Here is a 25559-nt window from a genome sequence, read left to right on the forward strand (position 1 = left end):
TAAGTACTTTTCTAGTTATTGCTAGAGGAGCTTTAGAAACTCTGTTGCCTCATCATATATGGTAGGGCTTAAATATCACCTCAGTGAGCCCCTGGTAGAGAGTGAACCAGACTGCTCGTTGACCCTGAATCTGATCTTCTGTTTCACTAAAGCCAGGTCTGAAGCAGAAGGTCAGTTCAGGATGAGTAAGTACACCACCTTTATTGGAACTTTCTGGCATCACATCAGGTTGCTTTTCCTTGCACTGTGCATCACTTGCAGAACTGCAGAGCTGAAGTTAGAGAGCATTGCAGGCTGCTGAACAGATAGCTGGTGTTTGGCTGCAGGTATCCCAATCTGCACCAGGTGCTGAAATGGCCATCTTGTTGGTGGAGGGTTGTTCAGCCCAACAGCTGTGGCCTTACTTGGTACATCAAGGTTAAATGTAATGAGATCTAGACCCCCAGCTCAAATTGAGGCACCTGTGTGTAAGTGCTGACAGTCAGGACCTAAATCCCATGGTTCATGCTTTAAATCAATGTAAAAGGTTGTGTTTTGAATGCCAGTTTTATTTTGAAGTGTTGCAAAGTTTAGGAAAGAAAATTCTTGTAGTATCTTAAAACTGGAACACTCAGAGTATGTAAAATACCATCACAAGTGGCATTGGTTTTATGCTCAGTTAAAACAAGTGCCTCAGATTTTTCCAGAGAGAAGTTTTGTGTTGGAGGGTGTCTCCCTGCCTGCCAAGCTGTTCTTCCCCTTCAGCAATCTCTTGTCTATACATCTTGCTTTAGGCATTTCAGGCTGCATTCCTGTATTCTGCTGATGCTTGTGCTTTAGTGGTCTTCTCTGTTGCACACATAGTGTCATTTTCCTGCCTTCATGGTGAGAAAAGGTACTACATGGGTCCAGTCTGCTCTGTGATCTGCCAGTAAGGCTGGAGCCAAGATCAGGTCATTTAACGTGCAGTGCTGAATTTTTGCCCATGGCTGGCACGGGAGGAATTTAAAATACTGAATTAGTGGTGGGAGAGATGTCTTTTGTTATCGGTTTCTTAAGACATCAAATGCCCCTAAATGACCACTGTGCTGTGGCCAGGGTCTGTGTATGCTTTGCTGCAGCGTGAGAAGGTTCATTTCTCTATTGTAAAATACGTCTGAGCCCTGGAAGGTTTGAGATTGTAAGATGGATTTAAGTTGCTTCGATTAGTTTCACCTTTTTCTGATACTGTTTTAATGTGAAGAAAAAATCTTTTGCTTAATTATTTCACTGGCAAGGCAACACTCTCTTTAATAAAGTTTTCTGTAATAAATTTTGCTCTTTCTGCTCTATACCTCGTGTTTTTTAGGGAAATACAGAATGGGCTTATTAGCTTCAAAAGAAGCTGTAATTTCAGTAAACTTTAGTACCAGATTTGACAGCATTTTGCTTGTAAGCTGGAAGGATGAGGCAATTTTACCATTTCAGGAGACAATGCCTGTGGCCTTTCGAAAACTGATGTGTGGTATTGGTGTAGCTTCTTCTCAGTTTATATCTATAAATGTTGGGTTTGGCATATGTGCTAATGGAAGTGAGAAATTACTGTTTGATAGATAGAAGTGCAGTATAAAAAGAACAAAATAAGTCCCCATGTAGTCCTTCCTTTTGACTCTTTACAGTCTGCAGAATTTCTTTTGGGTTTCACATTTATCTCTGCTCTATTGCCAATTTCTGATACAAGCATACTTTTCTGTAGATAAGTGTATGCTCTTTTATTGTAACAATTTAAATTCAAAGCTCATTTTACTAACCTAATTAATTTACTAATATAACCCTGCCTAATCCTTAAGAAGAGCTTGAGGCTTTTTATAGTTTCATGGCATCTTCATAGATGAAGCACAGGAAGGACATGGATCTTTTGGAGCCAGTCCAGAGGTGGCCACGAAGATGATGCGAGGGCTGGAGCATCTTCCATGTAAGGCAGGCTGAGAGAGTTGGGCTTGTTCAGCCTGGAGAAGAGAAGGCTCCAGGGAGACCTTACAGGGACCTTCCTGTACCTGAAGGGGCTACAGGAAAGCTGGGGAGGGGCTTTTGCTGAGGGAGTGCAGGGATAGAATCATAGAATGGTTTGGGTTGGAAGGAATCTTAAAGATCTCATTCCAGCCCCTAGGAGGACCAAGGGTAATTGTTTTGAGCTCAAAGAGGGGAGATTTAGATGAGACATTAGGAAGAAATGTTTTCCTGTGAAAGTGGTGTGCACTGGCCCAGAGAAGTGGTGGCTGCCCCATCCCTGGAGGTGTTCAAGTCCAGGTTGGATGGGGCTTTGAGCGCCCTGATCAAGTGGGACATATCTCTGCCCATGGCAGGTGGTTTGGAACTGGATGATTTTTGAGGTCCCTTCTGACCCAAACCTTTCAATGTTTCTATGACTTGATTAGGTGTTAGTTGTATGGTTTCTGCAAACCACATTCTTGCAGCAAGCCGGATGCTCTGAATCCAGTGCTCATGAGAACACAGTGGTAAACTTGCTGCAGCTCACCCCAGCAAAAAAAAACAGGCATGTAGGCAGGCGCGGCGTAGCTCTTGTAGTACCAGTTCACACAATTCACCTTGCAGAAGCTTGTTTAGGTGTCCACGCTCCTTTTAATCAAAAGGAGTCAAGCAAGACAAACTTCAGCTTCCACTTCCTATGCCAGAGGAGGTTACCAGATGTGGGAAGAAGCAGCGGAACACAAGCTCTGAACATATTGAAGGGTGAAGCAAGGAAAAGGATCTAGCCATGGTTTTATTTATGGAGCTAGAGCATGACAGAGAAATGCTTTGGCGTTTTTTAAAATGTCCATCCATCACTCAAGTACTGTTCATGAAAGGTAAAATGTAATGTGGCTCCCACTGATACTCGGTTTGTATGTCTGCAAGTTTCAGATACAATTGTAAGACCCCAGTTTGCAATCCTTAGTCTTGAATTATTTCCAGATTTTTCTTCCATAGCATTATCTGTGTCTGTGCAGTCCATACGCTCCTCTATGCTTGATGCAGGTAATACTGCAAATAATGAGAAAATACTGTTGTGATTTATTCAGCACTTGAAATACCTGTATGCTTACAAAATCATGGCAAGGTCCTTAGAAAGGCATACAGGCCTTGGGAAGCAATAATTTTCACTTCATACCTTTACTTTCATGTTTAGTGGCTTACTGCATTTTCAATGTTATACAAAATATGCCTTTATTCAATGTAAAATACGCCTTATTTTTTATTAGCACAGTATTTTTACTCATTCATCAGGGTCAGCTTTTTTAATGACAGGTGAGTAAGCTAATGCACATTGCCTCCATTTTCATCCTTAGTAAAGATATGCAAAGAAATTGTTTCTTTGGATTGCAATTTTTGTTTAATCCTTTATTTTAAACATTTTGCAAGTCTGGTAGTCGATGTATAGTTCAGTTTTTGCAGGAAAGAAGCAGTTGTGCTGTATAGTTTCTAGCCTAAACTGATGATGACGTGTAGCCATGCCACCCTAGCACAACCTGTAAGAAACACTGTTAGTAACTGTTTTCCTAGGGAAACCTTGCTTTAGGATGGGCCTTTCAATAAGGACAACCATTCTATATGAATGTGAGAGCTTCTGATGTACTCATCTGTTTTATTCAAGCACCAAAAGAAACTTTCCTGCTGCTTGTGTCTGGGCATTGCAGTTGCAACTCAAGTTGCTATTTCAGTAGTGCCACGCTGTTTGCAGGTGTACCTCAGAGACAAGGACAGAAAAAACACTCTTCAGGAGACTTGGAGGTTTTGAAAAGTACTTTGTATGGCTTACATACAGACTCAGAGCTACAAAAGCCCCTCCAGTATTTTGCTCCTGTGCATGCATATCCCTGCCACTGGACCTAATCCAGCATAGATTACAGTGGTGCAGACAGGGATTTATTGTTGGAGTCTTTGAAGCAGCTGAAGTGAGCAAAGAGTATGTGCACTCTGTGCACATTCTCTGTTTTCAGATTCAGTTTTCTCCCTGTCCATGACAAGCAACTATATCTATCCTTTCTGGCAGCAGGTGGCTGGGGTGTCAAGGACAAGCTTTCCCTTATGGCAAATGAGGCTTTGCAGGTACAGTCCTTCTTGCATTCTGGGAAGGATGGTTTGCCCACTGCCAGGTGTCTTTTGGAGGCATCAGCTACTGTTTCTGACTGAGCATCTCACAGTTTGCCTTTCTCCAATTGAATTACACTGTCCATCCCTGGCATTCGGGTGCTGGAAAACGCATCACCAGACATGTTAGTAGGAGATTAAAGGTACGGATTCTGCTCCTTAGGGGGATGCTGACAGTAGGGCGGTTGCTATAGGTCATCTTACTCAGGATTTTGTTGAGCCATCCCATAAGCTGATATATGAAATTCTGGCAGGTGTCAAAGCTATGCTACCATAGTCCTGTGCTGGTCGAGAGGAAAGGTTGAAAGTCTGGTCCATTGTGATTGACTGCTGTTATGTCTGGCAGATGTTACTTGTTCCATTAAAAAGAAAGTGTTTTTTTTGTTTTGTTTGTTTTGTTTTTCCCTCCCTCTTAGGTGGAACGTATTGGGTATTCAAGGAGCCTTACTTAGCCTCTTTGTGGAGCCAATTTACTTCTCTAGCATCATCTTGGGGAGTTTATATCATGGGGATCATCTATCCAGAGCCGTATACCAGAGGATAGCAGAGATAGAAGATCTACCACCTCTTTATACACTCAACAGACCTTTACTTAGTGGCAAGTATCTAATGGAGAAGGCCGTGCCGGTAACTAAGTCTGTTCCAGTAGCAATGTGATTTTGCAGTTCTCAAAACCTTGCAAATTATGTATTGTGAGTAAACTGCTTTCTGGTTACAACAGAGAAGTTACGATCTGAACCTAATACACATACTCACTCAGAAATACCATAGCAAGGACTCTTCATGAGTTAAAAGATGGAAAGAGCTGGGGTATGAATCTTTGGATGCAGTTTCACCTAATTGCTGTCTGGAGCATGCCCTAGCAGTGTGTGAGGCAAGTTGAAGGCTCCAGCTTAGTGAAACCCCTTCACACCCATGAAATAGCGTGCTAGCTTTCACTGTCACTTCTCTTGCCATTGCAGATATTTGTTGAACGGCCATGTCATTAATCAGTATGCCAAGATAGACACAGGTTTAGAATTTCTATATCAATGACCAGCTAAAAGGTGGAGAGAACATCTCAGCTGCCATTGGTTGTATTTTGTTTTTCTCATAGTGTTTGTTGGATGAAACATTGGCTTTAATTAGCATGGCACCCGACTTGTTTGCATGACCTGATAACCATAATGCGCAGATGCTGCATTCAGAGCCTGGTGGCGCATTCTTGGCGGATATTTCTAATGGAGTATTAAATATATCTGACAGACAGGCAGCAATATGGCAAGCCCCAGCTAGTGTTCTTAGCAGTTGTCTTTTGCAGCTGCTCTTAAACATTGAAGTACTGTTCTTTGGTTTATGCTGGTCCTGGGCTCTGGATCCTGGGCTAAGAGGAGTAGCAATATTTGAATTAACAAGTCGTAACTTCTAACTGAGCCGTGACTTTCAAAGGAGAGCTCTGAAGTGTCTTAAATTCTATAACTGGTGGTTACAGTAATGCTGTGAAAGCTATAAAACTGAAATCTCTTATTCCTCCCTCTCTTTGTATACATAGCTCTGTTCTGTAAAGCTTGGCTTCCAGCATGTGTCTGTTTATTTTCCAGGAAAAAAAAGATCAGTATTTTAAAGCACGATTAATGTTTGACATGAATTTTTAAAATAGATTTAGGGAGAGCGTGGGGGAAAAGAGCCTATAGAACAACCAGCATTAATTTAGATAAGAAAGGTAAGAAATAAGGATTCCCTGAACTTGGGCATAGTAAAGTGTTAACTAATGTATTTGTCTTCATATTAGCAAGTAAGTAACAGTTACTGCACTAACTGTATCAAATACTAAATAGTTGTATGGGCATAGCAGCTGATGTGTGGCCTGTTTCTGCCTGATTTTGTACAATTTTTATCAGTTCTTCAAGCTGACAGGTTTGGGCTGGGGTGGGAGGAATCTTTATTATCCTTTTAACAACATACCTTGTCTTCTTAAGAATCATCTTACTGTAATATTAATATGATCTATTTGCCATGAAATAGCACCATCTGTTTTAACAGTTTGGCCAGGACTTACTGAGCAGGAGAGAGAGTTCAGAAATGTTTGCATGAAAATACACATTTCAGAAATGCATGCAAAGCTGATTTAGGAGGTTGGGTGGAGAATTGTGTTGATTGACTTTCTTCTGCTGTTTCAGTCTTGACAGACAGTCCTGTGCCCCTTGCTGGTGGATTAAGCTGGGGTGTTGGGGTAGCTGTCCTTCTGCTCTCTGTTTCACACATTTTACGGTATATTCTTACCTGGGATGCAAACCACAGAAATACGTATCCCCAGTCCTATGTCCTGGTACCACACTCACAGCTCTGTGTTGATGACTATTTCTACCTGAGGGATGAACTAAAGAAAAATAGCTTTCTTTCCCCACTGTCTCACTTGTTTAGCTGAGAAAGTACTGTAAAAACTGAGTATTTTTCTACCATAAAACAAGTTTTATGTCTGCAAGGACAATTGCATTAAATCAAAGTCAGACCACATTGGTGCTGTCTACTGCTAAAAATTGTCTTTTCATCATCTTTCTTTCCTCATAGGAGATTTTCTACTTACACCTCCTTTTGCCAGCAAATTAAATGTGAATATGCGTATTGGAGTAGCTGACTTTCAGCTAGGGGATGCAGGAAACCCTTATGCTGGTAGAAAGCTCCCCTCCCTGTGCTGACTCTTGGAGACCTTGATTGCAGGACCCATCTTTTCAGGATCCCTTGAGCACCACAGCACTGAGGGCTTGTGAGCTCTCACTGTGAATTGGCCAGCTCATTTGAAGGGGAGACAGGTTCAAATCTTGTGAATTTCTAGAATAATCTGAAATCAGATGGAATGGGGGTGATTGCCCACATGTAGGCAATGAAAAGCAGTAGGAAACAGTAAACCGCTGCAGAGACCTCCTGAGAATCGCAGCAGTATTCTATGGATCAGGGACATCCAGAGTTTTGTGGGTCTTTGTGTCTAGAAATCCTCAATGGATTTTTCATTCACGAACTGCTGTTTCTGTTTTTTGAACTGGTTTAAACTTTGTACCATTTGCAGCCTCATTTAGTAAAGAGAACTGTAGGACTTGGTATGGTTTGTGCAATGGAATTTCCTTTCTGCTAGATGAAATAGATGCTCCTCAGTGCTCTGTTTGATGCAGGCTGTTAAGTTGTGTCATGCCACTTGGTTTTCTATACTTCTGCAATATTCCTATATAAGTCTCGTTTTTTTGCAAGCTGCAAAGTCTTAGTCTATTTTCTTGTTCTTGCATGGAGACCCTCCCTCATAAGGATCAACCCTTCCTGTGTTTTCAAGGTAGTGAGGGCACAGCAGCACTTGATACTCAAAATAAGGCAGCAGTACTGATTTAGATGGTGGTATCATGATATTCTGTTCAGCTCTGTGATTCTTCAGTAACTATTCCTAATGTTGACTTTCCTTTGATTACTGCTGATGATTGACCTGAGCTTTTGGTGGAACTTAGTATTTGAAACTAAAATCTCATTCCTGAATGCTAGTATACAGCTCTGAAGTCCAGCACTCCTTTGCTCTTTTCCCTGATACATATTACCTAGTATTTATCTGTGAAGAATTTATCGAGTCACCCGGTGTTGTGAGCTTTTTCTCTGCTGCTTTTCGCAATTGCTTCTCTTATTTACCTTCTTAATTAAATTAGTGTCATCACTGTTCTTATTCACCTTGTTTTCTTCACACAGCCCCTTTACAGGTCTGCACAAAGCTTGAGGGTGTCTGGCTTTTTCCAAGGAGACCATCTTCATCCAGGTGTCCAATAAGTCTGTTTCTAAGGTGGACCTCAAACAGACAGGCCGCCTACTCCTTAGGCTCCCTAAGAAGTAGTGTCGCTCCAGCCACCTCCATTCTTCAGTTGCTAAGGCAGTTTTTTTTTGTTGAGTCTTTCCCAATATCGTTCTGTTTACATCTATGCCCAGTCTGGCAGTATTGTAGTTTCTGCAGCCTTCCTGATGCAGATGTCATGTTTATTGACTGGTAGCTTGCTGGCACACCTCTGAACTCTACACTAACCACCTTTCATCCTGCAGAACTTCTGTGGTTTGTGATGAGATGTACTATGACTGCGGCTCCTTCTCCCTCATCTTTAATTTCCTTGAATGCAACTGAATATTGTCTGGGTGCTATAACCTGTGTTTGCTTACTTCATATATGTATCCTAGAACTGGTTTTACTGGCACTTCAGTTGGCTTCTGTGGCCTGGGTGAGATGGGGCTCTGGTCTGGGAACCCACCCACCCTTTTTGCAAAATATTCATCTGGTTTTTGTATACAAGACGACTTCAACCACTGCAGCAAAAGTGATTATTATAAATCTTCGTGCCTCAGCACTCCTCTGACTGCTGTTTACATTTGCATTTTAATTTTTCTTCTTAACAAAAATAAATCCTTCAGCAGAACCTTTGGTGGGTTTTTGCCTGTTCCCTTGGTACCTTATCCTCCCGTTCACACTGGGGGGTTTCAGCTCTCTGTCTCCTTTTTAATGAAGTTTTTTTGAGCTCTACCCTCTAAGAACTGTCAAGCTTTATTATTCTTTATATAAGCACTGGCACCAAGAGCTGTGACCTTTGCTTTTTCTTTTTATACTTTAGTATAATAATATTCAACAACAAGTTCTGACTGATGTTCTTTAAATAGCTTAGTTATATCAGTTTTCAAAGGAAAATAAAATATTTTACTTTGCATATAGGTTTCTCTCCCATTCCTAGTTTTGGCTTATTGTGCTATGTTCACGTCTAGATTTTGAGGGAGAAGATATGATCCACCTAAAAGATTTTCAGACACTTTGCTTTTTTGGTGACCCTTTTATTCCCTGTCCATGCTAACCATGATCTGCCTTCCGGGACTCCTTTGCCATCTCTCCAGGGTTTGTGCTGGTGATTGAAAGACTGAATGGGTTATTATTATTTACATGTATTTGAAATTCTGAGTCTATTTGGGTTTATTTATTCAATTCATCAGAATAACCCAAGGAATGCAGTTGTATAATTTGCATGGAAATGTAGTGCATACACTACAGCTTCCTTATCTTTACTTTATTTGCTTGGGCGGTATGATGCTGTGGGCATTTGAGTAGGTCATGAGCAGGCTCAAAGAGCAAATGGTGTTTTGCAGTATTTGATGAACTATATCTGATCCCTGTACTTGCCTAGTACTGTATGGAACAAAAACAAAGACAACAGTATAGAAATCACTAAATTAAAGAAAATATTTGACTGAATCACTTGTCATGTGGTGACAATTTCTTTGCCCTCTTCTCTCAGTCATTTTGGTGAAACCAATTTTTGATGCAGAGGTTTGTCAACATGGGTCTATTTCATATAAGCTTCACAAAACCAGCCTGAGTTTATGTGATTTTGGAGACTCAGAGTTGAGATTAATTTTGTGTGCACCCAAAATTTATAATATTTTATGTGTTCAGGTGCAAGGCTCATGTTGTGTGAGTCAATGAGTGGCAGTATTTGCACTTCAGTGGTACAGGACGAGTCACATCGTGCATGATGATTTCCAGGTTTCAGGAGGCGTGATGCATGTGCTCATTGCCAACTGCTCAGAAGGACAGCAGAAGTTAGGATGAGGACTTTTCGACTCTTGTCTTGTCTTAAAACCCTACTCTTGCTGGCTCTTCCTCAAGCATTTCCTATGTGGTATTCTTGGTGGTACCTGCTCAGCAAGGACACTGTGTCCTCTTGGGTTGGTCATTATGTGGATCCTACATCCATGCATCATTCGTGTAGATCCATGGCATCCTGCTGTATTTCAGCTTCTGGATGCATCTCTCCTAAAAGAAAAAGAGCTTTTCAGGAAAATTTTCTTCTGATTCACAATTTTATCAGCTTATATTTAAGAAAATGGGGAATGCCAGGGTTATTTTTTATTATTTACTTATTTGCTTAATTACCGGTTATCATCATAGTGACCAGGCTGACATAAAGCAAGTGTAAAAATCGTAACAGCTTCAGGAAGTTCAATAAGATTGATATTTCAAAATGTTTGCTCATTTCTTGAATGAGGAATTGATTATCATAAGCAGACTGAGTTCTGTGGTGTCATTCAGACCTTGTAGGTCTCACACGCTCTCAGTGCTGGGCCCACAGGTGCTGCCAGACCCAGGCCACATGAGCCAGTCCTGCACTCCAGTGTCTGGCTTAACTTTCTTGATTAATTTAAGTTTCAAGTACCATCAAGAAATGCTTCCTGCTGCAATGCATATGTTCAGTTTGTAAAAGTTCACTAGATTTTATGAAGTGAACAAATCTCAGAGTAGGTTTGAAATAGGCTCTCAATGAAAGTTGTGTTACTAGAAAGAAAAAAAAATCCCATTTACTTATTCTCTCCTAGTGAGACAGCTGAGAGATCTTAACGATATTCTGCCACTCCTGTAATGTCTGCAGGATCAAAAGCACTGTGCTCCTCAGCTCTTCCATAGCATGCACAACCTAAACTCGTGGTTGTGGCTGCTGCTTGCGAGCACCAAGCACTGTCCTGCTGCATGTGCAGGAGTGGAGTTTGCATGGATGGCAGTGGCTGCCATGATCTTCAAGCATGGTGCTGTGGTTATTATTATATACAGTGCATCTCTGCAGCTTTGAGGTACTGTGGGGGAATACATCCTGCCCTAGATAGCCTAGGCCAGACAGCCTCGCTTCACGCTTGGATTAGACTTCTGGTGGCTTTACTTCTCCATTAGTGGAGATAAAGCCATATTCCAGAGGTGTCACACTATTTAACATCTGAGCAAAATTGTCCATGACCCGTCCTGAGTCCTGCAGTTTGCTGTTTCTGGGCACTGTAAATAGCAGTGGGCACATAACATGGAGAGGCAGCTAAAACAGCTGGATTTATGCGGGGGGACTCAAACATCTACCTGTTCTGGCTTTCTGTGGAGGATAGGGCTCACTTTGTCTAACTTGGATGCCTACAGCAATCAGTGCTGTTGCCTGTGCTTGTCATGCCATGCCCCAACAGAGTCTGTGAGAAGGAAGAAATAGATTGGTAGCTTTTAACGAAAGGCACTTGACAGCTACTGAAATGTAGGCACCTTCATGCCTTGGTTTGCAAGGCATCCTGCCATCTCATACTTCTGCTCTGCCCTAACTCCATTCTTAGGAGCAAAAGTGTAAAAGCACATGATAGGCATTTCTAAAAAAGCACAACGTCTTGGAATTGTAACTGTGTGTTGGAATGTGAGCAGGGTTCATATTTTCATGCCCATTTTGAAGTGAGATAAGCAACATGCCCCTAAATTTTTATAACAGCAGAGTGAAAGGGAATTGATTGGAGATTTGCAACTGTCAAAACCTCACAGTATCTGTCCTTTCCTACACTTAGCTACTGAGTGGGCTCTGAGAGCAGCAGGTTTTTCATGGAAGAGCGGAGCCACTTTTTTTCATAATTATTTGCAGGTTAATAATTAGATCATTGGATTGCTCTATAAGTAACACCAGATCCTCCTGAGATGGATGTGGCAAGGTGCTCATGTTACTGTCACCATGGACCTTTGCCACAGACCAATCTGTGATCCCCTCCACTGAGGAGGCTGCTTTCTCACGGCTCACTAGCCCTACTAGGAAGGACACAGAGAGAGATCGCTTTAGCCAGGATGAGAATGAGATAAGCATGGCAATATTTCCAGTGAAAAATTTGCAGGAGAATATCCTTGGAATAAAAGGTCTGCTTGTAAAACTGCTTAGCACTGTGATTTCATTAGCACTGCTGTATTGCTTACTCCCCAGTAAAAATTCCAAAAATCAAGAGTGGTAGTATTTATAGTTGTCATTAAGCATCACTTTTCTTTCAGGTATTAGCAATGCAGAAGCCCGTCAGCCAGGGAAAGCACCAAACTTCAGTGTGAACTGGACAGTAGGAGATACTGGTCTTGAAGTTATTAATGCTACAACTGGCAAAGATGAAATGGGTCGTGCATCTCGCCTTTGTAAGCATGCTTTTTACAGCCGCTGGATGCGTATTCATGCAAAGGTATATCTTCCAGAGTGCTAGATTTTCCACTTCTTAATTCCTAATTAAATACCTGTGGGTGCTGCCTTCTGTATTCAGAAGATACTTTCTGAGCCTGTTTTAAACTGAGCCTGATGTTAGCTACTGGTCCATGTACTAATGGAAAATAACAATGCATTTGTTTAGCTTATTCTTTAATTTGATGATGTCTGGTCCAAAATGCATGCAAGGATCTAATAATTGTAAGTAAACAACGGATGCTCATTTGAGCTTGCTTTCATATTTTAATTTATTTGAAAGTATAATCCCGGTGTCACTGCAGTTAAACCTGCTGAAGTTTTGCTCTGCCCTTTTAGAAAAGCTGAAAGAAATTGTCTGCCTGTGGCTTTTCAGTGCCTAGATTTCTTCCACCAAAGGCAGCTGATACTGCAGAGAAAGCGAAAGGCAGACTGGCTGGGTCAGGACTGGTCTAGAGCCTCTGCCTGGACGTGGCTCTGCAGAAGGGCTCACTTTGCGAGCAGCCAGCGCTGCTGTTGGGTGCGCTGAGGCTGGGTATAGAGCCGTGATGGCTGAAAGTAGCAGTGCTTTACACTTGTCTGCCTTTCCCTGAACCATTTGGTTTAGTAGTTTATTATCTTCTTTTAATAATAATTGTTTTAATAACCGAGTCACTCTGGCGTATATTTTATTGTCTCTCTTCTTGTCTTTAATCCACACAGCTTTCTTCCAGCTTGCGCTCAAAGATCCTCAAGCCCAACCTGTACCACGAAACCAAGCAAGGAGCCGCTGAGTATCAAGCTGCCAAAGAATGTTTGTTTAAAGCATTCCTGAAGGCAGGACTGGGAGCCTGGGTGGAGAAGCCCATAGAACAGGATCAGTTTTCTCTCACAGTCTAATTCACAGACTGCCCATCACTTTGGAAAGGGGGTTGTTCTGGAAATTCCTGGTGTCCAGCATTGCATTCTGGGATCTCCACAGCCGTCAAAGCATCTTTTTACTGTTTGCAGTTGGGTTTTTTCCTTTGGTTTTGATTTTTTTTAAAAAAAACTTCATAGTAACTGTTTCTGTTTCGCCTAAGTGTTGAAACTCAGTGATGAACTGACACATAATTGTATATTTTGTTATGAGGAAGTTATTTCTGGTGTATTTCTAGAAATACTTTTACTGTAGAGAATTTGCAATAAGGCTGTCCTTACAGTATACAATGACTCATTTTTTCTGGGTTACAACAATTTCTTTTTTTAATTCAATGTCATTAAGTGCATGAAGAAATGGAAGTTTCTCTAGATTTTACACCACACTTTTAGGAAGTAGCTTAATTTTTTTAAAACAAAATAGGTGACAAAGCTGATTCTACTCCTCTGTTAACTTGTTTTTGAACTGCAGATATTTCTAGCACATAGACCACAGAACCAGAACAGAGTCTGGACAGCTAGTTTTTCCCCACTTCCTTGCTCTTTAAAACCAGCTGCTGAAAATTTCATGTCTTTGATGTATGTATTTATTAGTCTGTGATCCAGTTTTTAACATGCAGCTTTTTATTCTGTTTTTAAAAATACATTTACCTCCCATTTACACACATTGTGAAGTCTTCATTTTTTTACCACTGGAAACTGGCAACAGCAAAATAATTATTTGTAAGTTAAAAAGTTTAGTCTATAATGTGCAGAAACCTGTTTAGAAATAGGTAATTTGTGTATCCCAGGAACTCATCCAAATAGTCGTAACTGTAACAGTAATATGACAACTTAAAAAAAAAATGCTGATTTTAAGGGCATAAGCCTGAATTGCCAAAACCAGTCGCTTGCTGGGTGTTGATTGCTCTCCACTCAAAGAAATGAAAATCTCTTGTATGGACAAAAAATTATTCAGACTTCTTTCCTGTGAGTTTCATCTGCTTTTACCCAAGTTGTTCTGTCTGAGATTTCATTGTCTTTTGACTTTACATGTGTGATGGCCTCCATGAAGCTCCTTAGGTAAGTTGTTCTCAAACGTGCTTTCATTTGCTTTGACAGTTACTTAGAAAGGTATTTTTCCCAAAAGTGTAGGCACTTCTGCTTTATGTGAAAATGCAAGATGGAAGGAAAATATTGTGAGATCAGGTTGATTAACTGCTATATAGAAGGCATTTTTAAGAACACTTTTTAGAACGTGATATTTAGGAGCAATGAGACAATGTCCAGTATTGCTTCTTCGCTCATGCAGCATCAGTCCAAACACATCCCTTGGCTCATGCCCATCCAGGTATCACCTGTGCTTTACTAAGAGCATCTCGGACATCCTCCATGTTCCCTTTGATAACAATGAAGGTGATGTTTCATGACATGAGAGTTTACCATGGTTGGACTCGATGATCCGATGGGTCTTTTCCAACCTGGTGATTCTATGATTCTATGAAAACCAGATTGGTGCACCCCAGCTCCAGCTGTTGGTTCCTGTTTCTCTGTTCCGCTGCCCTTTGCCTGTGCTGCACAAGACATCAGATCAGCAGGCTGGCCCGTGCTTTGAAGTCAAGCATTGCTTTTAGACCCACATTGGGTCAGAGATCCAGTTTAGAGTGGTGCTATTACGTCTGCAGAGGCAGTGGAGTGGAGTGTGGGTCCCTTTAGGCAGCTTCACAGCAAAAGACTGTGTATCATGTAACTGTAACTGGACTTGCTGTACCTCATCCCCAGTGACTCAGGGGGTTAAGAAATACTTGGGGGGTTGGAAATTTTGATGAAAACCCACTTCTGGCCAATCATGAATGCCAAGGATATGTGTTCCTTTGTTATTGCTCAAGTAGGAACCCACTTTCAACTTAAAAAAATGATTAAGCCTGAAAATGAACGTTAGTTGAAGCTTCTGGGTTAGTGTCTTGGAAGTAATGCATTGAGGTGCAAATAATCCCCTCTTGGCAGTATTATGGATAACAGCAAGCACTGCTGTGGGAAGGGGAGCAATTCTATGGCCTATTGATCCCCTTGGAAACAGGTGCTTTCAGCGGTTACTGCCCTTTCCAGATGCCAGAGGAACAAATATTGCAAGCAGCAGTAGACAGGTTATGTTAATTCAGCTTCATCTGCCACTTAAGCTATCCTGCCCACTTCTCGTTAAACCCAAGAGTGCTCACATGGCCTCTGCCCGCATGAGAAGACTCTTGTGGTTGTCATCCAGCTGAGGCTTAGACTGACCTATTCTAAAACTAGAAGGAATTCATTTGTATATGGTCAGATTTTGCCATCACTTGGGCCTTTGAGATTGACCTTGTTTGGTTCACATTGTTGAAATTCTGAGTGGCTGTATTTCAATACGCGCATGCGTTTTTGCAGGATTGAGGGAATGCTAGTCACACCATGTACATTGTCTTGGGACTACTGCTATGAGATAAGTACACATTTTTAAGGGGCTTGGTCTATTGATAAATGAAGCAAATTACTTTTACTCATCTTTCTGAAGTGCTCATTCAAAAGTTGATGTCTCTCTGGATTTTTTTGACAACTAGAAAAGTATGCGCTCAAACTATTTTTTTTATGAAATCACAAATATGAGCAATATATTTAAGTATTATTATAGACATAGTTTTTAAGCTGTTTCAGTGAATGATTAAAATAAAACTGTAAAGGAAATATGTTCCATGCCAAAACCTTTTGACGAAGGAATGGTGTCAGGTTATTTATGAGGAATGAGTTCTCTTGTTTATAGTTACAGGATTTTAAAAAGTATGAAGTTTCCAGGGTTGTATGCAATCCATATCTGTCTTGTGGGAGTCAATAAAATACTGCTTGGCTTCCTTCACTTGCTTGTTCCTTTTCTTCCAGTTAATATGTGGAAAAATGTTGGGAGGCAGAGTCGTGATTGCTGATGCACCTGTATTCCTCACAAATCATTGTCACCAAGCAAGAAAGGGTAGTAATTTATAGCATTTTGAGTGACTGCAAAAGATAAGACAACTCAGCTTCCAGCAGCTGCTGAATTTTGTGGCTGACCTTTCTGTTGGGAGCCACAAGTCTCCCCAGTGGGTTGGGAGGCTGAGCGGTCTTGTCTGAAAAGCCTGGGCTGGATGAGTGGAAGCTGGCCTGCATGGAGACTTACAGGGCTGCTCTGGGAGCTGCTTCGGGTCTTTCAATTGTTGGGTTTTTTTCTTATTTTTGATTGAATATGAGTGTTTGTCTCAGGATCTTCAATGGACTTAAAGAGTAACGTCTTTAATGTTGATGAATACTTGAAATATAATTTAAGGTGGTTTTCTCTAGATGGCAGTTCAGCTGTAATGAAGTTTGTAGGTTAGTAAAAAAATAGATAATTTTAAATATAGATGTTTGAAATATATATGTTCTGCAGGTTCATTTTAAGAAAATTTGGGCCTAAAGGTTAACACTTGAAATATCAGTTATGGTTGTACTCAGGACCTAATAATAACTCTAGATTATTTCTTACTGGTTGTCTGTGAAGCGTATCATGTGTAGGAACTTGTTAGCCACTGTTCTCCCCTAATGGCGTGGATGTTCATGTAGCTCTCATGTTCACAGCCTGCCCCTCGCCCTCGTGTAGCTGGTGATGGTGATCGTGGCTCTGCGTGCTTAGGAATGTGCAGCAGCGGAGTTTCTGTGCAGTCAGCAATGTTTTCATGACTGGTTGTTGTATAGGAAACTCGGGAGCTGAAGATTTTTGTGTGATATTGCTCTGTACATCATCTAAATCCAAAATAACTTGGAGCTGAAAGTCTATTGATCTCAGAGCTGGTGTTGCATTTCATCAGTTCAGTTCTGTGATGTCTAAGAGTGCTGTTGACTCAAGGGGAAAAAATAAATCTCATTCTGCTCTCTTAATGAAAACGTGCATCGAGTGCTTGGTAGCACGAAGCAGAACATCGTGTCCCATAGAAGAGTAGTGCTCCCTTTTGAAACTAGGATGTCTTTTTAAAAAGTAACCCACCAGGAGTTGAGAATCAATTCTAAGAATTGCTCAGTCATGGTCACCACATAATGGAGATTTTTCTTTTTAAATATGAATAGTTTTCTAAACAGTGAAGATTATTCTTGCTGTTCCTTAAATTAGGCTAAAAGGCTTGGGAGGCTCACACTTGGAGAGAAGCTGCACTTTGAAATCTTTGCATTTTTATCATCATAAAATCCTTACTGCAAAGATTATCCTCAAGTTTACTGAAAAGGAAGAACAACTGCAATTCCAGTGTACAGTTAGAACAAAAATGTTATCAAAATATTATCAAAACCTAAGAACCCACAGAAATAAAATGTATAAAATATAATTATCCTGTCTCAGAATCATCATGGTTTTTATTTTGGTGTTTGTTGTTTTTTTCCTAGTACCAAGTGATTTCAGTTGAGTTTAAAAGATTGCATCTTTGCTTAGCGCACTTCTGTTTGGAAAGGAGTTGGCATTTATCCCAGGGTTACCCAGAGCTAAGAGGCACAGGTTTTACAAGGGACAAGAAGTGGATTTTGTAAAGGACACCAAACTGGATACTGCGGGGCTGGGAGGGGGCTGGCCCAGGGGGAGTGGAGCCCAGGCTTGGTCCGGCTCCTGCTGTCAGCTCAGTCCAATGTGCTGCAGCTGTTGTGAGTCAGCACCTGGCAAGCAGGAGGAAGAGGAGGAACATTGAAATTGCTGTTTTCTCTAGTTTCTAAAGCAGAAATGATGGCATGGGATGGGATTTCTCCTCCCTCCCGTGCTCCACTGGAGAGGCCCTTGGGCAGGAGACTGGGAGCGTGGGCTAAACAACTCGTTCGTCTGTTCAGCAGCTGGTGATTTCCAGCTACTGCCTTTCCCAATGATGTCTCAGCACAGACAGGTCCCAGTTGTGAGTTTTTTAGGGTGCATTGGGCTTGCTGTCATTCCTCTGTGGGAACAGCTGGTTCAGAGCATTTGAAACAATTTGGAGTTTACTCCCAAGGAAGAAGCTGGCGTGTGTCTCTGTGGTGGGCAGGGTGGGTATTCACAGCTGCAGGGTGCATGTTTTTTCATCACCAGGCAGGTGATAGGTGTCCCTAGAACACACTCAGGCAGCTAAAACTAAACCCCTTGCACACATCCAGCAGCATCACGTGCCTAAGCTGTTACGGTGCTTCTGATAAAACCTCCTGTCTCATTGTTTCTGTTGAGCTGGTTGTGGTAGGAATGATGCAAACCAACAGGGGCTGCGAAAAAGTGGGCTGGGGCTGAAATCCTGAACCCGTCAGGGCTGACAGAGAGCAGATGGAACCCAAGTTTCTCCTTGGATCATGTCAATGTACAGTGTTTTTCAGAACCTTCGCAGCCAAATGTCTGTCCTGCTGCCTGTTAATAAATGGGCTGTTAATTGTGCCAACAACATTTGTGTGTGCAGGAACCAGTTGTATGGGTAGCTATGTTTTGTTTTCCACTCATTCCAGGAGAGCGAAATTAGGAGCCTTGTTTGCTGTCTGTAGGGAGGGCAGCCGCCTCAGCAGGTGTAACAATGGAAAGAATTCATGTTCTCTGAAGGAAAAGATTTGCAGCTGAGGTGACTGCAGTGTTTTTTACATTTTTAATATCTTCATCATTGTCATACCAATACCTTTTTTGTTGTAGTTTGGCTGAACTGTCTTTAACAAATCTAAGATCAAATGTGTGTGAATATATATTTATACATATATATATATATTGCTGTATATTATTTGCATTAAGCAGTTATTCTTCCCCAGTCTTCCTGTGTGACAGTGCGAATACATTAGCTTTACCAACCTGGTGTAAGAATATTAGAGAGCACTCTTGGATACTGTCCTCAGCACGCACTTTCTCCATTCATAATCCCAACTTTTAAGATGAGACCTCGTTTTACCTCTGGTTTGTTGTTTTCCTTACAACACACTTGTCCCTATCCTGGTGTCACCGCTGAAGCACAACCCATCAGTCAATTCTAAGCAATGACTGTTTTGCATACTACCTTGCTTTATTTAATTAATGTTTGTACAGATATTTGAAAATATAAAGAGCTATATAATTGCTAAGTCTCATCATTGTTTTTGTACATTGATATCACTGGGAGTAGCAAAAAAAAAAAAAAAAGTGAAACGTCAAACTACAGTGCATGTCCTTCAGAGGATCACAGAATGGTTTGGGCTGGAAGGGACCTTAACCTTAAGTTCCACCCCCTGCCATGGGCAGGAACACCTCTCACTGGATCAGGTTGCTCAAAGCCCCATCCAACCTGGTCTTGAACACCTCCAGGGATGGGGCAGCCATGACCTCTCTGGGCAATCTGGGCCTTTCCACTCTCACAGGAAAACATTTCTTCCTCAGATCTCATCTCTACCTCCCCTCTTTCAGCTTAAAACCATTGCGCCTTGTCCTATCCCTGTACTCCCCGATGAGACCTAGCGAGGCAGTAAGCTGAGGGTGTATTTCTGGAGCTGCCATCTTCATTTCTGAAATCACAGCTTTTTCAAGAGAAAGGAAAGGGTGGAGGAATCACACGCTTGGGACACATGACAACACCTTGCAGAGGAAACGGGAGTACTCCTGGGTATGTGAGTGCGTGCGGGTGGAAATGGGAAGCTCTGGAAGTGGGAGCTGCCTTCCCTACCTGTGGGACATGGAGTTGCTGCCTGGCTGTGGCGAGGTGGGTGATATACGGTATCGCTGCTGGCCAGAGTGTGGGAGAGGAGAAGGCAAGAAAATACACATCAGGTCTGCAGCATCAGTGTAGTCGTGTGGCCTGTGGCCGGTGACTGGGTGTGAGGAGGGCTGGTGCGGCTTCTTTTGGAAAATGGTGTTTTGCAGTCATTTACTCAAATTCCAAGTGGATGTGTCCCTAACTTCTAGGGACTCGTAGGTGGTCAGCAGGGTTTTCATCCTCTGTTGAGTTTGGATCCTGCCCGTGGTCACAGCTTTGAGCCCTGCTGCCAAGTGGGCTGGGTGAGCCCTGTGGGTGCCAGCATTGCCACTGCCTGGGATGGGAACCCAGCTCCTCAGCGCTGGCAGCAGCAAGCGAAAGCCCCGCCGCCTTGTGCTCCCCGTAGTCAGCAGCTGTCCTGGCAAAGGGGGAGGGCCTGGTCCAAAATGTGCTGTTCTTGTATCTTGCTCAAGATGCTGCTCTGTGGCAGCATCTGGACACCACCAGCAGAGCCCTGGGACAATGCCTCGGCTGAACTGCCCTGGTTGTGGAGTTGAAAGGTCCTGCTGTCCCTTCAGCTGGCCACCCGCAGAAATATCATCTCACATCAGGGGCTGAAGCAACAGGGGAGGCAGCGCAGAGACACCCCCCTCCCTGCCCCTGTTCGTGCAGCCCAGCCTCCAGAAGCAGATGCAGAGCTCACGGGCCACAGATGCTCTCCCTGCACACCTTTCCATGCAGGAAACCAACATGCAGGAGTTTTGACAACAAAGCTTCCATCTGGGCACTGTTCAGTGACCCTGCATGGAGGAAACACATGCTAAAAAGGAGACAGGTCCTTATTAGTTCAGCTCCACAACCAGTTTGTTGTGGGACTGGTGCAGATGGTGATCTTCAGGCTGGTCTTTGTTCTCACCTGGCACGTCTCACTTCCTTTGTGGGAGAAGGAGCAAGATGGGAGATCCCTGCGTGGGCAATGCACCCTTACTGGAAAGACCAATTGTAAGCTCTGTGACCATCGTTACAAACAACGGGGAAAGCAAAGACTAGACACGTGCCAAAGAAAGCTCTGTGGGCATGAAAGTGCTGTTTGAGATGGTGGCTTGCTGGGTACCGTCACTAAATACGTGCATGGTCCCCAGCACAACCACAAACTGGGTGATGCTGGATAGTGGGAACTGCTTGGAGAGGGAAGCAATGGGGCTGGCAGAGGCACAACACAACCCACCCACTCTGCTCCCAGCAGGATGCTTCAAGGTGTGGCTTGTTTCTGTTTCACCAGAAAGGCAATGGCTTTGTGGATTAAAGACGTGAGTTTTGAGCATCTTTGCCCACTACCATAAGCATGAGTGAGCTGGCTGGATCTGATGCCAGTGAGCAGAGAGCAGTTCTTCCCTGTAGTCTGCTTCTGTCCCCTTCACTCTCTCTGCTCAGCCAGTGGCACCACATCAAAAGGCACCAAACCCCAGAGCAGCCCCTGGCTAAGATGTGTTTCCCCGCAGCCCCTGGCTTGGATGTGTTTCCCCACAGCCCAGTGACATGAGGCTTTGTCCTGCCAGGGTGTCACCTGCGGGGACTGTCTTGCCTCAGGGACCTGTAGTGGCCCACACTGACCTGCCCAGCCAAAAAGGGAGGATAAAAAAGGGTTCCTTTGGATATCTGCACAGTGAGGACAGAGAGACAACAAATCTTCCCTAGGGCAAATTCAAATCCAATATTTATTTTGGACACAGAGAAAATCACAAAGCAGATGCTGGAGTGTATTTCTGAGACGTGACTTCTCAAAGTTCCAAAGCATATCCTGATCTGCTCGGTTCACAATCTGGTACCTTGAACACAGCCAAAGTTGCTGAACAAATCCGATACATCAAAAGCGCCAAGAAAAAAAGGTACAGTAAGGGAAGGGAAGAGAATAAAAGGGCATGTCAGCAAAGGAGAGAAAAAAAGTAGCAGCGGAAAAGAAAAAATTATCACCACTCCAGTGGGGCACAACAGTTCCTCAGGAAAACGTGGTCTATCCAGCAGCAACTCTTCCAGCAGAAATTCTTCAGGAACACATGATACAGTAGTTCTTCAGGAAGCATGGTCCATGGGGTGGTGGGCGTGTGCCATGCTTTCTTGGCAGGAACTATTTATAGGGCAAGTCCATCCCTGTTAGGATGCAGGGGTTGGTCTTGTTGTGAAAGTTCTGGCTTTGGGGCATGCATAGAAGATCCTTCAGGAAAGTTCTGGCATTGAGGCTGAGGGCTCCAGGGTCACTGGCAGTTCAATAGACCCTTGCCACAATAACCACCGCATGAACCCTTTGGTGTGCATGTGCTGTCAGGTGAGTGTGTTGGGATGCAGCACCTGCTACCACACCTCCTCCCCTCCTCTGCAGCCCTCCGGGACAGCCAGCCCATCCACAGGCATGGGAGGGATGAGGGAATACGCCTCTCCTTCTCCCTCCTCTCACTGTTAACCAGCAGCCACAGAAAAAAACCCTCAGGAGCTTGCAGCCCTGCACTAAGACAACGTTTAAGACATAAAATGCAAGTAAAGAAGCCAGTCTTTGCAGGAGCTATTGCACCAGGTTCAGTGGTAGATGCTGTGGGGAGGACAGTGATCACCCCTGCAGGCATCTCCTTGGGCAGGACAGTGGTGGCTGGAGGCAGGAAGGGCAAGTGGAGAGGCTGTTGTCCCCTGAAGGTGAAGCTGTGTTTGTTCAGGTCTCTTAACTTGGAAACTGTTGCCTTGTGGCAGAGATTAAGAAGCTGCCAGGCCGCAGGTGGAATCATTCAGTTATGAAGTTGCAACAAAGAAAGACTCATTCAATTATGAACCGTTGGTCTTTGGCTAAAACAATCATATATGAACACACAGTCCCAGAAAGGGCATAAAAAGTCTTGTAAAACCAATAAAGATGTCCTTTGCTCACAACTTCTACGTGTCGTTGGCCGCCCCAACCACGACACGTTGGCTGGGCTGAGTCCAATGGCATGAGGTTTAACAAGGCCAAATGCCGGGTCCTGCACTTGGGGCACAACAACCCTGTGCAGTGCTACAGACTAGGAGAAGTCTGTCTAGAAAGCTGCCTGGAGGAGAAAGACCTGGGGGTGTTGGTTGACAGCGACTGAACATGAGCTGGCAGTGGCCCAGGTGGCCAAGAAGGCCAATGGCATCTTGGCTTGGATCAGAAACGGTGTGACCAGGGAGGTTATTCTCCCTCTGTACTCAGCACTGGTGAGACCGCTCCTCGAATCCTGTGTTCAGTTCTGGGCCCCTCACCACAGGAAGGATGTTGAGGCTCTGGAGTGAGCCCAGAGAAGAGCAAGAAAGCTGGTGAAGGGGCTGGAGAACAGGCCTTGTGAGGAACAACTGAAAGAGCTGGGGTTGTTTAGGCTGGAGAAGAGGAGGCTGAGGAGAGACCTCATTGCTCTCTACAACTACCTGAAAGGAGGTTGTGGAGAGGAGGGTGCTGGGCTCTTCTCCCAAGTGCCAGGGGACAGGACGAGAGGGAATGGCCTCAAGCTCCACCAGGGGAGGTTTAGGCTGGACATTAGGAAAAAATTTTTCACAGAAAGGGTCATTGGGCACTGGAACAGGCTGCCCAGGGAGGTGGTTGAGTCACCTTCCCTGGAGGTGTTTAAGGCATGGGTGGACGAGGTGCTGAGGGGCATGGTTTAGTGCTTGATAGGAATGGTTGGACTCGATGATCCTGTGGGTCTCTTCCAACCTGGTTATTCTATGATTCTATGAGTCTATGTAACTTCACGCTGCAGATGCTGCAAGCCCAGGTCCGCAGGGCATGGAGAAGGTGGCCTTCTCTTGGGGCAGAGGCTGGCTGTGCTGCTGGAGCTCTGAGCAGAGCTGATCCGGGAGCTCTGTCTGCTGGGGCTGCCTGAGGCTGCCAGAAGGCTGGGTGGCTCCTGGCCTCTCCCTGCCCACGGGACAGCTTTCCATCACCCAGCATGGCAATAGGAATTCCATGTTACTGTACAGAGACCCAGGAGCACAAAAGGGAGACAACAATTGATGGCTTTTAGAGCTGCATAACTTCATGCTTTTTAAGGTGAGCTGAACCTAACGGCAGCAGCTGCCAACTCTGTGTACAGAGACAGAAATGAACGTCCAGAGGGTCAAAAAAAAAAGTTAAAAAAGAAAAATGAAGAGGTGATCAGATTTTCTGCGCTGCTCTAGTGGCTTTATTCCCATAGCTTGTCCCTCACAGTAGATGCTTCCTCAGCGCAGCACTTGGCCATCCTCTGGTGGTGGCGAGCAGCACAGGAATGGCTGTACCTGCAAATCTTGCCTTCTGCCCATCTTTCTCCAAGCCGTGGGTTCTGCCTTGATGCCTCGTGTCCCCAGAGCATGGGGGAGGAGGAGGAATTTGTGCTCGGCAACAGTTGCCCAGGCATGTGGCGTGGTAGGAAAAGTGGCCAGAAACACCTTTGCTCTTGGGTTCTTTGGCTGAAGCCTTAAAGCTTCTGACAAATGCCATGGGCAGAGCCCAGGCATTTAAGGTACCTATCTGACAGCAGTACAGTGAGGGATAAAAAGAGCATACAAAGGAGTTGTTCTCTCCTGAATTTAAAAAAATCCTGTAAATCAGTGGCCTGAACACCACGCCTTCAGTACCGATTCTTTGGGGACAAGACACCAGGACAAATCCCTGCATTACATTAATCCACAGCAGCTTGAAGACCACATTTTCCTTTAAACAAAATTTCAGAGAGGAAACTGGGTTTCAAACACAATAAATGTGCAATGAAGAGATTCTTCTTTCCAAGGAAAATGCTGACTTTTTTTAAACACCTGTTTCATTTTTCAAAGGAAACTTTTTTGTCATTCTACCCAGAATTTGCAACTTCTTGATGATCTCTTTGAGATCCTGTCCTGCATATGATATTTTTGCAAGTGGCAGCTGAAGCTCTATGAGTTTCTAACCTTTGCTCCTGCAGGAGCATTTCTGCCAGCTCTAGGAAAGGTCCCAATGCTCCTTCTGAGTTTCCCTTGTACTGTTTCCTAGAGTCCTTTTTTAACAGGCATGTTTGATATGATGCATCTTTCCACCTTAGTAATTAGAACCAAGTCCAGGTGATTTAAAGGCCGGCTTGCCAGATCCCTCTGTCTGTAGCTGGGTTATCAGAAGGGTCGGTCACCATGGGAAGGCAGCTTCCCCTAAACTGTTCCTGCCTTCCAGCTCTAAGAGCTTCACCGCTGTGGATGTCTGGTTTTACACATGCGTGTTTCACACAAGTAAGTGGCTGAGACTGCATTTTGCTTGCTGTCTTCTGGAATATTTATTCCCCCGCCCGGCATCTGTAGAGGTTTTCTTCCCTGTTTTCAGTGCCTGGGAGCCAGCTAAACTGCTGACCTGCTCCTCAACTCCCAGCTTGGTGCTTCAGAGATCGGCAGAGGGCAGGGCAGTCCCAGCAAAGAGCGAGCGTACAGTTCCCAGGCGCCAGGGCAGCGCAGCAGCAGAGCCGCTGGATGCCGATGGAGAAGGGGCCGGGATGCTCAGCTGCCCCCCTCCCCGAGGAGGGTGCACTCGGCCGGGCAGGGTCCCTGCCACAAAACAGGCAACGTGCCAACAAAATTGCTCTTAGAGGTGCCAGAGATCCTCCTACTCTTGGCTTAAAGCCTGTATCCTTTGGGGGACAGAAAACGAGATCACCCTGGGTAAGAGGCAGCTGGCCCAGCCGCTGTGGAGGTTCCCCAGAGAGAGTGCCAGGGAGCCAGTGAGGACTTGAGGGCTCCATCCAGCAGATGGGGACAGGAAAAAAGAGCAGCTACCTGCAACATCTGTCCAAAGGCCGTCCAGCAGATGGGCTGAACACAAGCTACCTACCACACAAGTATGAGGTCCACACAGGAAAGAGCTCCTGAGATAAGCTACCTGTTACACAGGTCCAAG

The 25559-nt window shown here is 44.0% G+C and overlaps 1 protein-coding gene across 1 annotated transcript in view; it reads left to right on the plus strand.

Moving 5' to 3' along the window:
- Positions 1–17389, plus strand: part of ADARB1 (adenosine deaminase RNA specific B1) — a 68494-nt gene extending 51105 nt beyond the window's left edge. The window contains exons 8-10 of the mRNA XM_069860842.1: positions 4527–4708; positions 11930–12108; positions 12807–17389. Of these exons, the coding sequence (XP_069716943.1) occupies positions 4527–4708; positions 11930–12108; positions 12807–12983 (538 nt within the window). The 3' untranslated portion in view covers positions 12984–17389. The remainder of the gene's footprint in view (positions 1–4526; positions 4709–11929; positions 12109–12806) is intronic.
- Positions 17390–25559: the final 8170 nt, after the last annotated feature.

The sequence above is a fragment of the Phaenicophaeus curvirostris genome, chromosome 7 (assembly GCF_032191515.1).
Source record: "Phaenicophaeus curvirostris isolate KB17595 chromosome 7, BPBGC_Pcur_1.0, whole genome shotgun sequence".
NCBI classification, from domain to species: domain Eukaryota; kingdom Metazoa; phylum Chordata; class Aves; order Cuculiformes; family Cuculidae; genus Phaenicophaeus; species Phaenicophaeus curvirostris.